Genomic DNA, 13,955 nt, shown 5'->3' with positions numbered 1-13,955 from the left:
TCAACTGACCTGGAATGTGTTGGGTCAAGTCTGTACTTCCCAAGTGCCTAGTACAGTGCTCTGCACACAGTAAGCGCTCAAAAAATACGATTGATGATGATGATGATGACCCTTCCATTTACTCTACGCTAGTTCAGAGGACCAACAACCAATATAAAATTTATGCCACCTACAATTACAAAGTGCAGTGGAAGTGAAAGGAACAGCAATCCAAACAGCAGCCCAGACTAGAAGCATCAGGTCTCAAAAGGAGTCAAGAACTCAAAACAATCAATTCTGGCAATTCCAACCTAGACCCGAGCAAGCCGCTAACACACTTTCTGAGCTTCAGGTTCCTTGGAAGGAGGGCTGCCAGTGGCCTGTCTGGGGATCCTGAGAAGTCCCTGGTGAAAAAGAGTTGAACTCCTCAAAACTGTAGTCCTTGATTAACTATCACTGATGTCTCCGCTTTCCTCCCTGTCTTTCTGACCCAGCTCCTCTCTGCCAGTGCAAACGACCCGATCCATATCATCTATGCCTTCATCCACTGCCAGCTGGGTAGGTGAATCAACCCTTTGATCTCAATTCGGGAGCAAGAATCCCGCACCTGCTCTCCTTGGAACAAGGTAGGTGGGCATTAGGTTTTGTATGGAAAATTCCTGCACGCACACGGCAAAAGGCTGCAGCCCTGCCTTCCTACTCACTTGTTGCACCCCAGGCCCCAGTAGAAGCACAACTGGCAGGGACGAGAGAGTATTTGGGGCCCTGGACAAACCACTAGCACTGTAATCACTCCCTCCCTTCAGGTTCTCCATAATGAAGTCTTGGTGACTGGAATGAGATCTGTCCGACACTTCCAACGGGTGATTTCATCACATCGCTCGGATTCCAGAAAACGTAGGTCTGTGGAAGCTTCTGGGATCAGTATCGGAGCAGAAGTTCAAGGCACAGACTATTCCGCGGATTCTGGACTCCACATTGGAAACCTCAGGCACCAAGCTCAGTGTCTCGGAGCAAAAGGCCCTTCCCTTCTGGGATGTGTGGGCCCTGGATGTGTAAGAAAATTGAGGTCCCATCTTGAGGATTCAAAAATGCAGATTGAAATTAGCACCTAGAGTTCAGGCACCCTCATTCCTGAACTTGAAGGAAACTGGCTCCCACCCACGAGTAGCAAAAGTGGGTGTCTTCAAGCTCTTGGGATTTTGACTGAGATGCGTGGCTCAGCAGCAAGAGCATGGGTTTGGGAGTCAGAGATCATGGGTTCTAATCCGGGGTCCGCCACATGTCTGCTGTGTGACCTTGGGAGAGCCACTTAACTTCTCTGAGCCTCAGTTACCTCATCTGTAAAATGGGGATTAAGACTGTGAGCCCCATGTGGGTCAACCTGATCACCTTGTATCCCCCCCCAGGGCTTAGAACAGTGCTTCGCACATAGTAAGTGCTTAACAAATGCTATCATTATTATTGGACAGAATGGCACTCTCAATCAATGGCCTTTCTTGAGCTCTTACTGCATACAAACATTTAGGTGAATAAAACAGAGCAGGGGCCCTGGAGACACCCATCCACCTGAGAGGCCAATTAACCAACTGATTAATCAAACAAGTGTACTTACTGAACATTTACTGTGTGCAGAGCCCTGCACTAAGTGGTTGGGAGAGTACAGTATAACAGAGGTGGTAGACACTTCCCAGGCCCACAGTGAGCTTACATTGGGAGGGGAGACAGAAGTTAATATAAACAGATAATTATGGATCTATGCACGAGTGCTGTGGGGAGATCTCCACTTGAGATCTTCGACACTTCTTCCACCTAATCAGCTAGCACACCTGGATGACTATATAATCAGCAATTGCATCATGCCCGTCAATAATGACATGCCCTTGAATAATGAATTCCATCAAGGGTATGGTATCTGCCCCTTCTAGACTGTGAGCCTGTTGTTGGGTAGGGACCACCTCTATATGTTGCTGATTTGTACTTCCCAAGCGCCAAGCACACACAGTAAGCGCTCAATAAATACGATCGAATGAATGAGTGAATATTGAGCACTTACTGTGGGCAGGACATTCTACTAAATACTAAATGCCTGGGGGAGTGCAATACAATAGAATTTGTAGACATGACCTTGCCCTCAAAAAAACTTTACAATCTAGCAGGGGAGAAGGACAGGGGAAGCAGCAGAGTAGAAAAATAAGCACGTAAGTCCAGCGGGGCAAGATGTGAGGTGAGTATCAAGGTGATACTGGAATACAGTGATGTAATCTGTTACAACTATTCCAATTTTTTTAATGGCAATTTATTAAGCGCTTACTATGTGCAAAGCACCGTTCTAAGCGCTGGGGAGGTTACAAGGTGATCAGGTTGTCCTGGGGGGGGGCTCACAGTCTTCATCCCCATTTTACAGATGAGGTAACTGAGGCACAGAGAAGTTAAGTGACTTGCCCAAGGTCACACAGCTGACACTTGGCAGAGCCGGGATTTGAACCCATGACCTCTGACTCCAAAGCCCGGCCTCTTTCTGGGCAATGTTTGGGGTTCGGCTGGCTCTATGAAAATACATTCTCTTCTGTGAAACTGCCGCAGTTGAAGCTGACAAGCACCATCAGTGATGCTAAACCTACCGTCTAAATTGAGATGTGCCCTGATTTTAAAAAAAACCCACAATTCTCGAGAATAGCTCAGTCTGCTGAACAACAGTACACTCAAGGCATTGTCAAAATTTATCAACGGCTATTGCTTTTCTTGAAAACGTCCTCTTTTTTACTAGCAAAGTTGATTAAGCTGTTAAAGCTTTATTGTTAAAAAAAATTCATATTTTTGAATAGCTTAACAAGCTATGCTTTGCTGGCGTAATACAACAGTGTGACCCACAGGCCTGGCAGTCAAAGGACGTTGGTTTTAAATCCTGGCTCTGTCACTTGCCAGGGAAGCAGCTTGGCTCAGTGGAAAGAGCCCGGGCTTTGGAGTCAGAGGTCATGGGTTCAAACCCCGGCTCCGCCAACTGTCAGCTGTGTGACTTTGGGCAAGTCACTTCACTTCTCTGGGCCTCAGTTCCCTCATCTGTAAAATGGGGATTAAGACTGTGAGCCTCCTGTGGGACAACCTGATCACCCTGCAACCTCCCCAGCGCTTAGAACAGTGCTTTGCACATAGTAAGCGCTCAATAAATGCCATCACTATTATTATTATTATTACTGTGTGACCTTGGGCAAATGACTTCATTCCTCTGTGCCAGTTTTCTCAATCATTCAGATTCAATACCCGTTCCCCCTCCTACTTAGACTGTGTCTGACCTGATGATCTTTTATCTACTCTAGCAATTAGTATACTGCTTGGCACATAGTAGGCATTTAAATACCACAATTATTATTATTATTACTATTATGAATGCAGCCCGCACACATACGGATTTCTGGTCACTAATGACACTACTTGGATGCATCTGCCAAAGAGGTTAAAAAAACCCACCGACATTCCTTGCCCCCAAGGAGATTACACTCTAACAGAGGAGACAAACACAAAATTACTTGGGAAATAGAAGAGGATGAAAAGATGGATAAGCAAAGTGCTTAAATAGCAGAATACATAAATTGAAACATTAGGAGTACTTTGAGTGTTCTGTCCGCTTGTTACTCTCGACTGTATTTTCCCTTGCCCCCTCAAACACACAATCTACTTTTTCCTCCCAATCAAACTCCAAGAAACTACTAGGCTTGAGTCCACTGGTAACACAAAGAAGAAAAAGAAAACAAAACTACTTGGAGACTGCAGTGTGCCCAATGACTTTTTTAGGATTTTGCAAGTTGCTCAAAGCCCTGACCCTGTGAGACAAAAAAGATACTTTCTGGCCCCAGCGTCGTGGGTATCAAACTGCCAAACTGCAATTTACTGTCCCACAACTCAGAAGACTTGACATACAATTACGTTTACACACATAGTTCGTTCTCTAATTACCAAAATCAAATGCTATAAATATAGTCTACTTCCCAATTACAGGCTGACCCCAGCTTACGACCACCCCGAAGGCACAACATATACACTGTTTGGAGATTTTTACCCCCAACTAAGTCAGTCTGGCCCCAGTATTACAGCCAAGCTGAGAGCTACAAATAGGTAAATTTCCTCCCTGTCCTCTTCTCTACTTGGTGGCTTTTTCCTTCCTGCCCTTCTCCCTTTACTCCAAAACACCTCCTTTCCCCATCTCCAAAGCTGCAAGGGCAGAAATGGTCCATGATGGGACAGGGTTGACAGTAGCAGCAAAAGCCTAGGAGGCAAGTGAGTGGGGAAGGACAGAAGCTCCCTCTGCCTAGTTAAAAATTAAAGTTTAAAACACAAAATACCTCTTTACAAATGCCATGGAGAAGACTGGGGTGCGGGGGGGAGATGGGTTTGGGGTACAGGAAGGGGAAATCCACCAATATAGGGGAGAAATTTAGAATGTAATTACCTTGTCGTCCTCAGGGACTGTCCTGCAACAGAACATGTAAGTCTTGGGGATAACATACCCCAAGCCATGGCAGCCAACTTCTTATTTTGAGCAGGAGTGAAGAGAGACGGGGATTCAAAGAGGCTACAGGCTGGGAGAGGGAAGGCAGGGATCGTGTCTACCAAGGCGATAGTACTGTACTCTCTCTCAAGAGCTTCGAACAGTGCTCTGCACACAGTAATTGTTCACTAAATACCACTGAGTCGGAGAACAAACAGGCCTGATGGCATCGTTTTGGGGTCTCCTGAGCCCTGACTAGGATCTCTTAGGTCTCGTCAGCGACCTGGGCCACACAAGGCAGGGCGTCCGGCTGAAAACGCCGTGGGGGGAAATTGCCCCCTTGGAGTTGGCAGTCCATGAAACGTTTGCCAGGGCGTAACCTCATTTACTGTGCTACATTCCTCTACTGTATCTGACTCAGGCCCTCGTTCTCTCCACTAAGCCATCCTGTGAGTGGAAAGAAAACACCAAGGGAGGATTAATCACCCCTGCAACAGGAAACATGAGGCTCGCTCTCCCACCACGGCGAGCCCCTGAACGCAGGTGATAGGATACTGCATCCTAATGCCTGCCACCGACTTGCCTCTTCTTCGACGGCCCTGTCTAAAAACCAGTCAGATGCACGGCAAGGAACTACGCCTTTCTGCGATACTCCTTCAAATATTGTGAAGTGCACAGTTGCAAAGCAACTGGTTTACAGCCAAGCTTCGTTTAAGTGCTTTTTTCCATGACGGTGATGCTCTCGTTTGGCAAGGGTGCCCTGGTTTTGCTGGGCATGCACTCTGAGAAGCAAATTTGCATCTTGTGGTGGGCGTACATCGTTCCACTGCACAACGGCCGCGCGTCGAAGCACACAGCTGCTGGGATTTGCACTGAAGTTACTACTCAAATAGATACAGTATATTTTTATGCCCTCGGAGTATGGTACCAAAGCTTAACTCCGCCAGAACATTTGCTGTCCTGAAGTGTCTAAGACTCAGCTACGCAAAGAGTTTGGTTTCACACGGTGAACAGTATTTTCTTTTAATTGCATATATTCAAATCTGATTTAGTGCATCTTTACATGGCTATTTATTGGGTTTAATCCCTGTTTTGGTATTATTTTTTTATCACTCTTACATCTTTAGCAAAGCATTAATGCACTTTACAATATATCCTGGGGGAAACTAGACTACTTTTTGCTGCTGGCTTTCACTACCACTCTTGTGCAGATCCTCATGTCTGGACGCCTCAGGACCAAAGCCGGATCAAGGCTCTCGCCAGGAGATGCCATCATTTAATAAGAAGAACAGCTGTGGCATTAAGTGCTTACTAAACTAAGCACTAGGGTGGGTGTGATATAAACAGAATAGACATTGGTCCCTGTCCCACAGGTGGCTCATAGTCTAAGGAAGAGGGGGAAGAGGTGTCCTCGTATGAGTAACCTAAAGCACAGATCAGTTAAGTGATTAGCCCAGTGATACCCAGCAGACAAGTGGTGGAGACAAGATTAAAGCCCAGGTTTCCCGATTCCCGGCACCTTGTTCCTTCCATGACGGTTTCTTAGAACCGATTAAGTGCACTGACCACTGTCACTACCCTGTTCTCCTAAAATGTGGGGGTTGCGTTCTTAAAAAACCTGTATTAAGGAAAACCTGCGATAGTACCTGTGCACAAGCGCCCAAATCGTTCCTTCTGACACCAGCCCCAGAGAAACATTTGCTCATTCCATAACGAGGTTCAATTCAAAATATGCAGCGGAGGCTGCGAGCTTCTTGAGGGCAGGGATGAGGCGCCTTGCTTTTATTGTACTCTCCCAAATGCTTAATACAATGCTCAGCAATCAGACTCTCGAATACCATCAATATATGAAAACATGCATTCTGGCAGATAGGGTGGATCATCATCATCATCAATCGTATTTATTGAGCGCTGACTATGTGCAGAGCACTGTACTAAGCGCTTGGGAAGTACAAGTTGGCAACATATAGAGACAGTCCCTACCCAACAGTGGGCTCCCAGTCTAAAAGGATCAGGACTGGGAATCGGTGGTCCCATCAAGATAACTGGGTACTGAATCTTTCTTCTTTCCTCTGGAAGGGCAAGGAAGCACAGGCATTAATTGCATTCTCACTAGAAAGACCTGTTGCAGGCTGAAAACCTTACGGCCCCATGTGAAGGGCCCAATTCAACTGCCTAGACGTATTTCAGCCTTATCATTCATTCAATCATATTTATTGAGCGCTTACTGCGTGCAGAGCACTGTGCTAAGCGCTTGAGAAGTACAAGTTGGCAACATATAGAGGCGGGCTCACAGTCTAGAAAATGAACCGCTCAACGTGGGCTAGCGGCAGGAGTACAGGACCGGGAATGGAGAGATCTGGGTTTTAATCCCAGTTCTGCCAGGTGTCTGCTGTGTGACCCTGGGCAAGTCATCTGACTTCTGGTTCCTCATTTACAGTTTCTCTTGTTTACGGTTTCCTCCTCTGTAAAGTGGAGATGAATAAGATCAATCAGTGGTATTTACTGAGTGCTTACTGTGTGCAGTGCCCTGGGGGAGAAGGATACAACAGGGTCAGAAGACACATTCCCTTCCCACAAGGAGCTTAGCGTGTAGAGTAGGGAGGTAGACATTAATATAAATATACATAAGTGCTGTGGGACTGAGGGTAAATACCTGTACTCCCTTCTCAGACTGAGTCTGATCTGTTTGTATATTGTATCTACCTCAAGGCCAGGGAACACGTGGTTGGTGCTTTAAAAAATCCCAAGCACACTGAATGGTGCTCTGCACACAGTAAGCACTCAATAAACACCACTGATTAACACGCACCATTTTGATTTTTAATTACTTGTATCATCTGTCTTCCTCCCATTCATTCACTGGTATTTATTGAGCGCTTACTGTGTGCAGAGCACTGGACTGAGCGCTTGGGAAGTCCAAGTTGGCAACATCTAGAGACGGTCCCTACCCAACAGCGGGCTCACAGTCTAGAAGGGGGAGACAGAGAATAAAACATATTAACAGAATAAAATAAATAGAATAAATATGTACCAAAATAGAGTAATAAGTAAAATAAATAAATAAATAAGCTCCCTGTATTGCACTCTCCCAAGGGCTTTTATACGGTGCTCTGCACACAGTAAGCACTCAAAAAGTACCACACTGATTACTTTTTTGTTTTCTCCAGTCACCTCGATCTGTACTTCTGGAATGTGTCTGCCAACTATTGTTACGTTCTGCTCTCCCAAGCACTTAGTACAGTGCCCTGCACCCAGTAAGCACTCAATAAATACCGATGATTGGTGGTTTCTCTTCTTCAGTCACCTTGATCAGTACTTCTGGAATGTACATGGAACAAAAACTCCTCACCCGTTGGCTTTTAAGCACTCTACCACCTTGCCCCCCTCCTACCATTCCCATTGTTGTACTTCCCGAGCGCTTAGTACAGTGCTCTGCACACAGTAAGTGCTCAATAAATTTGATTGATTGATTAATTGTGCCTGGATCTTGCCTATGTCGCCGCTGACCCCTGGCCCATATCCTGCCTCTGGCCTGGAAAGCCTTCCCTCCTCAACAGACAACTACTCTTCCTCCCTTTAAAGCCTTACTGAAGGCACACCTCCTCCAAGAGGCCTTCCCTGACTCAGTCTCCCCTTTTCCTCATCCCCCAGCCACACAGCACTTAATATTAATAATGATGGCATTTGTTAAGTGCTTACTACGTGCCAAGCACTGTTCTAAGCGCTGGGGAGGTTACAAGGCGACCAGGTCGTCCCACGGGGGGCTCACAGTCTTCATCCCCATTTTACAGATGAGGTCGCTGAGGCCCAGAGAAATAATAATAATTATGGCTTATGTCCATAAGGGAAACGGCGTGGCTCAGGGGAAAGAGCGCAGGCTTGGGAGTCGGAGGTCATGGGTTCTAATCCTGACTCCGCCACTTATCAGCTGTGTGACCGTGGGCAAGTCACTGCACTTCTCTGTGCCTCAGTGGCCTCATCTGTAAAACGGGGACTAAGACTGTGAGCCAAACGTGGGACAGCCTGATTACCTTGTATCTACCCCAGCTCTTAGAACAGTGCTTGGCACATAGTAAGCGCTTAACAAATACCACTGTTATAAAGCTCTTAGTACAGTGCTCTTCACACAGGAAGCGCTCAATACGATCGAATGAATGAATCCACCACCTCTGACTCTTAAGACCGTGCTCTTTCCACGAAGCCATGCGTACTCTCCCAAGCGCTTAGTACGATGCCCTGCATCATACTGAGCGGCCCCGGGGGGTGAGGGGGGGGGGCGCATCACCTGGACGTTGAGGGTCTACCCACCACCCACTACTGGAGAAGCACTGTGGCTCAGTGGAAAAGAGCCCGGGCTTTGGAGTCAGAGGTCATGGGTTCTAATCCCGGCTCCGCCACATGTCTGCTGTGTGACCTTGGGCAAGGCACTTAACGTCTCTGCGCCTCAGTGACCTCGTCTGTAAAATGGGGATTAAAACTGTGAGCGCCCCGTAGGACAAGCTGATTACCTTGTAACCTCCCCAGCGCTTAGAACAGTGCTTTGCACAGAGTAAGTGTTTAACAAATACCATCATTATTATTATTAGACCAGACTTCTAGACTGTGAGCCTGCCGTTGGGTAGGGACCGTCTCTATATGCTACCAACTTGTACGCCCCAAGCGCTTAGTACAGTGCTCTGCACACAGTAAGCGCTCAATAAATATGATTGAATGAGTGAATGAATGAATGATTACCCTCGGCCGCCCGTGGGAGTCCCCCGGGGGGGGGGGGCCGCATCCCCAGCAGCCAGCAGGGGGCGCTGTGGGACTCCCCTCTGCCAGCCGGTAGGGCCGCAACACCGGCGGCCGGCAGGGGGCGGTGTGGGTCACCGCTCGGCCGGCCGGAGGGGCCGCCCCGTGGGGCGCATCCCCAGCGACCTGCAGGGGGCGCTGTGGGACACCCCTCGGCGGCCGGCAGGGGGCGCTGTGGGTCTAGACTGTGAGCCCGGTTCTAAGCGCTTAGAACAGTGCTTTGCACCTAGTAAGCGCTTAACAAACACCACCATTATTATTGTTACTATTAAATGTTGCCAACTTGTACCTCCCAAGCGCTTCGTACAGTGCTGTGCACACAATAAGCGCTCAATAAATATGATTGAATGAATGAATGAATGGGTCACCCCTCGGCCGGCCGGAGGGGCCGCCCCGTGGAGCGCGCGGTCCGCGGCCGGCGGGGGGCGCTGTAGGTCTCCGTTCGGCCGCCCGGAGGGGCCACCCCGAGAGGCGCATCCCCAGCGACCTGCAGGGGGGCGCTGTGGGACACCCCTCGGCGGCCGGCAGGGGGCGCTCTGGGCCTAGGCTGTGAGCCCCTCTCTAAGCGCTCAGAACAGTGCTTTGCACCTAGTAAGCGCTCAACAAATACCATCATTACTACTATTATTATTAAACGTTGCCAACTTGTACCTCCCAAGCGCCTAGTCCAGTGCTCTGCGCACAGTAAGAGCTCAATAAATACGACTGAATAACTGACTGAATGAATGGGTCACTCCTCGGCCGGCCGGAGGGGCCGCCCCGTGGGGCGCACGGCCGGCGGCCGGCGGGGGGCGCTGTAGGTCTCCGTTCGGCCGCCCGGAGGGGGCACCCCGAGGGGCGCATCCCCAGCGACCTGCAGGGGGCGCTGTGGGACACCCCTCGGCGGCCGGCAGGGGGCGCTGTGGGCCTAGGCTGTGAGCCCCTCTCTAAGCGCTCAGAACAGTGCTTTGCACCTAGTAAGCGCTTACCAAATACCACCATTACTATTATTATTAAATGTTGCCAAATTGTACTTCCCAAGCGCTTAGTCCAGTGCTCTGCGCACGGTAAGAGCTCAATTAATCCAATTGAATGACTGAATGAATGAATGGGTCACCCCTCGGCCGGCCGGAGGGGCCGCCCCGTGGGGCGCGCGGCCCGCGGCCGGCCGGGGGCGCTGTAGGTGTCCGTTCGGCCGCCCGGAGGGGCCACCCCGAGGGGCGCATCCCCAGCGGCCGGCGGGGGGCGCTGTGGGTCTCCGTTCGGCCGCCCGGAGGAACCACCCCCAGGGGCGCATCCCCAGCGGCCGGCGGGGGGCGCTGTGGGTCTCCGTTCGGCCGCCCGGAGGGGCCACCCCGAGGGGCGCATCCCCAGCGACCTGCAGGGGGCGCTGTGGGACACCCCTCGGCGGCCGGCAGGGGGCGCTGTGGGTCTAGGCTGTAAGCCCCTCTCTAAATGTTGCCAACTTGTCCTTTCCAAGCGCTTAGTCCAGTGCTCTGCACACAGTAAGCGCTCAATAAATACGACTGAATGAATGAATGAATGAGTCACCCCTCGGCCTGCCGGGGGGCACTGTAGGTCTCCGTTCGGCCGCCCGGAGGGGCCACCCCGAGGGGCGCATCCCCAGCGACCTGCAGGGGGCGCTGTGGGCCTCCCCTCGGCGGCCAGCAGGGGGCGCTGTGGGTCCAGACTGTGAGCCCGTCTCTAAGCGCTTGGAACAGTGCTTTGCACCTAGTAAGCGCTTAATACCACCATTACTATTGTTATTATTAAATGTTGCCAACTTGTACCTCCCAAGCGCTTAGTACAGTGCTGTGCACACAGTAAGCGCTCAATAAATACGATTGAATGAATGAATGAGTCACCCCTTGGCCGGCCGGAGGGGCCGCCCCGTGGGGCGCACGGCCGGCGGGGGGCGCTGCAGGTCTCCGTTCGGCCGGCCGGAGGGGCCACCCCGAGGGGCGCATCCCCAGCGGCCGGCAGGGGGCGCTGTGGGGCACCCCTCGGCGACCGGCAGGGGGCGGTGTGGGTCTAGGCTGTGAGCCCCTCTCTAAACGTTGCCAACTTGTCCTTCCCAAGCGCTTAGTCCAGTGCTCTGCACACAGTAAGCGCTCAATAAATACGACTGAATGAATGAGTGAATGGGTCACCCCTCGGCCGGCCGGAGGGGCCGCCCCTAGGTCTCCGTTCGGCCGGCCAGAGGGGCCACCCCGAGGGGCGCAGCATCCCCAGCGGCCGGCGGGGGCCGCTGCAGGTCACCGTTCGGCCGCCCGGAGGGGCCACCCCGAGGGGCGCATCCCCAGCGGCCGGCGGGGGGCGCTGTAGGTCTCCGTTCGGCTGCCCGGAGGGGCCACCCCGAGGGGCGCATCCCCAGCGGCCGGCAGGGGGCGCTGTGGGACACCCCTCGGCGGCCGGCAGGGGGCGCTGTGGGGCACCCCTCGGCGGCCGGCAGGGGGCGCTGTGGGGCACCCCTCGGCGGCCGGCAGGGGGCGCTGTGGGGCACCCCTCGGCGGCCGGCAGGGGGCGCTGTGGGGCACCCCTCGGCGGCCGGCAGGGGGCGCTGTGGGGCACCCCTCGGCGGCCGGCAGGGGGCGCTGTGGGGCACCCCTCGGCGGCCGGCAGGGGGCGCTGTGGGCCTAGGCTGTGATCCCCTCTCTAAGCGCTCAGAACAGTGCTTTGCACCTAGTAAGCACTCAACAAATACCATCATTACTACTATTATTATTAAACGTTGCCAACTTGTACCTCCCAAGCGCCTAGTCCAGTGCTCTGCGCACAGTAAGAGCTCAATAAATACGATTGAATGACTGACTGAATGAATGGGTCACCCCTCGGCCGGCCGGAGGGGCCGCCCCGTGGGGCGCACGGTCGGCGGGGGGCGCTGTAGGTCTCCATTCGGCCGCCCGGAGGGGGCACCCCGAGGGGCGCATCCCCAGCGGCCGGCGGGGGGCGCTGTAGGTGTCCATTCGGCTGCCCGCAGGAGCCACCCCGAGGGGCCGCCCCGTGGGGCGCACGGCCGGCGGGGGGCGCTGTGGGTCTCCGCTCGGCCGCCCGGAGGGGCCACCCCGAGGGGTGCATCCCCAGCGACCTGCAGGGGGCGCTGTGGGACACCCCTCGGCGGCCGGCAGGGGGCGCTGTAGGTGTCCATTCGGCTGCCCGCAGGGGCCACCCCGAGGGGCCGCCCCGTGGGGCGCACGGCCGGCGGGGGGCGCTGTGGGTCTCCGCTCGGCCGCCCGGAGGGGCCACCCCGAGGGGCGCATCCCCAGCGACCTGCAGGGGGCGCTGTGGGACACCCCTCGGCGGCCGGCAGGGGGCGCTGTGGGACACCCCTCGGCGGCCGGCAGGGGGCGCTGTGGGCCTAGGCTGTGAGCCCCTCTCTAAGCGCTCAGAACAGTGCTTTGCACCTAGTAAGCGCTTACCAAATACCACCATTACTATTATTATTAAATGTTGCCAAATTGTACTTCCCAAGCGCTTAGTCCAGTGCTCTGCGCACGGTAAGAGCTCAATAAATCCAATTGAATGACTGAATGAATGACTGGGTCACCCCTCGGCCGGCCGGAGGGGCCACCCCGTGGGGCGCACGGCCGGCGGCCGGCGGGGGGCGCTGTAGGTCTCCGTTCGGCCGCCCGGAGGGGGCACCCCGAGGGGCGCATCCCCAGCGGCCGGCAGGGGGCGCCGTGGGGCACCCCTCGGCGGCCGGCAGGGGGCGCTGTGGGTCCAGGCTGTGAGCCCCTCTCTAAGCGCTTAGAACAGTGCTTTGCACCTAGGAATTGCTTAACAAATACCACCATTACTCTTGTTATTAAACGCTGCCAACTTGTACCTCCCGAGCGCCTAATCCAGTGCTGTGCACGCAGTAAGCGGTCAATGCAATTGAGTGATGGGATGGGCCGCCCCGTGGGCACCCCGGCTCCATCGCCCCTTCCCCCCCCCCGCCCACCGTCAGCCCAGACTTACCCCGCGGCGGCCAGTCCGGGCCGGGTCAGTGCGGGGCGCCGCCCGCCCGCCGACACGGCCCTCGGGAGACTCGGGGGAGGAGGAGGAGGAGGAGGAGGGAGGAGGAGGGAGGAAGCAGGCGGGCGCTGTGTGGTCGTCAGACCCGCGGCTCCGCGCCCCGTCGGTGCCCCGGCGCCGGGCACAGGCCCCCTCCAGGCCCACACTTCCGGCACAGGCCCCGCCCCCCGACGCGCGCGGGCACGCGCACGCACAGGCGCGCGACACCCCGCCTCCCAGCCCCCGCCGAGGCCCACGGGGGGCGCCGCGACGTTTCTGGCGCCGTGACGTTTACGGCGCGCGGTGACGTTATGGCGCGCGGTGACGTTTTGGCGCGCCGTGACGTTTAGCGCGCCGTGACGTTTATGGCGCGCGGTGACGTTATGGCGCGCGGTGACGTTTTGGCGCGCGGTGACGTTCTGGCGCGCCGTGACGTTTAGCGCGCCGTGACGTTTATGGCGCGCGGTGACGTTATGGCGCGCGGTGACGTTTAGCGCGCCGTGACGTTTAGCGCGCGGTGACGTTTTGGCGCGCGGTGACGTTCTGGCGCGCCGTGACGTTTAGCGCGCCGTGACGTTTATGGCGCTTGGTGACGTTTTGGCGCGCGGTGACGTTATGGCGCGCCGTGACGTTTAGCGCGCCGTGACGTTTATGGCGCGCGGTGACGTTCTGGCGCGCGGTGACGTTTAGCGCGCCGTGACGTTTATGGCGCGCGGTG

At 54.1% G+C, this 13,955-nt stretch overlaps 2 protein-coding genes across 2 annotated transcripts in view; both read right to left on the bottom strand.

Annotated features, from left to right (window-relative positions):
* The window catches only part of TSPAN14 (tetraspanin 14), a 75,311-nt gene extending 61,935 nt beyond the window's left edge, over positions 1–13,376 (bottom strand). Inside the window, exon 1 of the mRNA XM_038744084.1 lies at positions 13,202–13,376. The gene's annotated coding sequence lies outside the window, so the exon portion shown is untranslated. The remainder of the gene's footprint in view (positions 1–13,201) is intronic.
* LOC119925301 (basic salivary proline-rich protein 1-like) lies at positions 10,355–12,501 on the bottom strand. Its single transcript, XM_038743406.1, has 5 exons — positions 12,438–12,501; positions 12,070–12,341; positions 11,392–11,578; positions 11,107–11,230; positions 10,355–10,619 (listed from the first exon to the last, which is right to left on the bottom strand). The coding sequence occupies exons 1-5, from the start codon at positions 12,499–12,501 to the stop codon at positions 10,355–10,357; spliced, it is 912 nt and encodes a 303-aa protein (XP_038599334.1).
* Positions 13,377–13,955: the final 579 nt, after the last annotated feature.

Source organism: Tachyglossus aculeatus, chromosome 3 (assembly GCF_015852505.1).
Source record: "Tachyglossus aculeatus isolate mTacAcu1 chromosome 3, mTacAcu1.pri, whole genome shotgun sequence".
In the NCBI taxonomy this organism is placed as follows: Eukaryota; Metazoa; Chordata; class Mammalia; order Monotremata; family Tachyglossidae; genus Tachyglossus; species Tachyglossus aculeatus.
The sequence above is the reverse complement of the archived record's forward strand: the minus strand, read 5'-3'. Positions and strand labels throughout refer to the sequence as shown.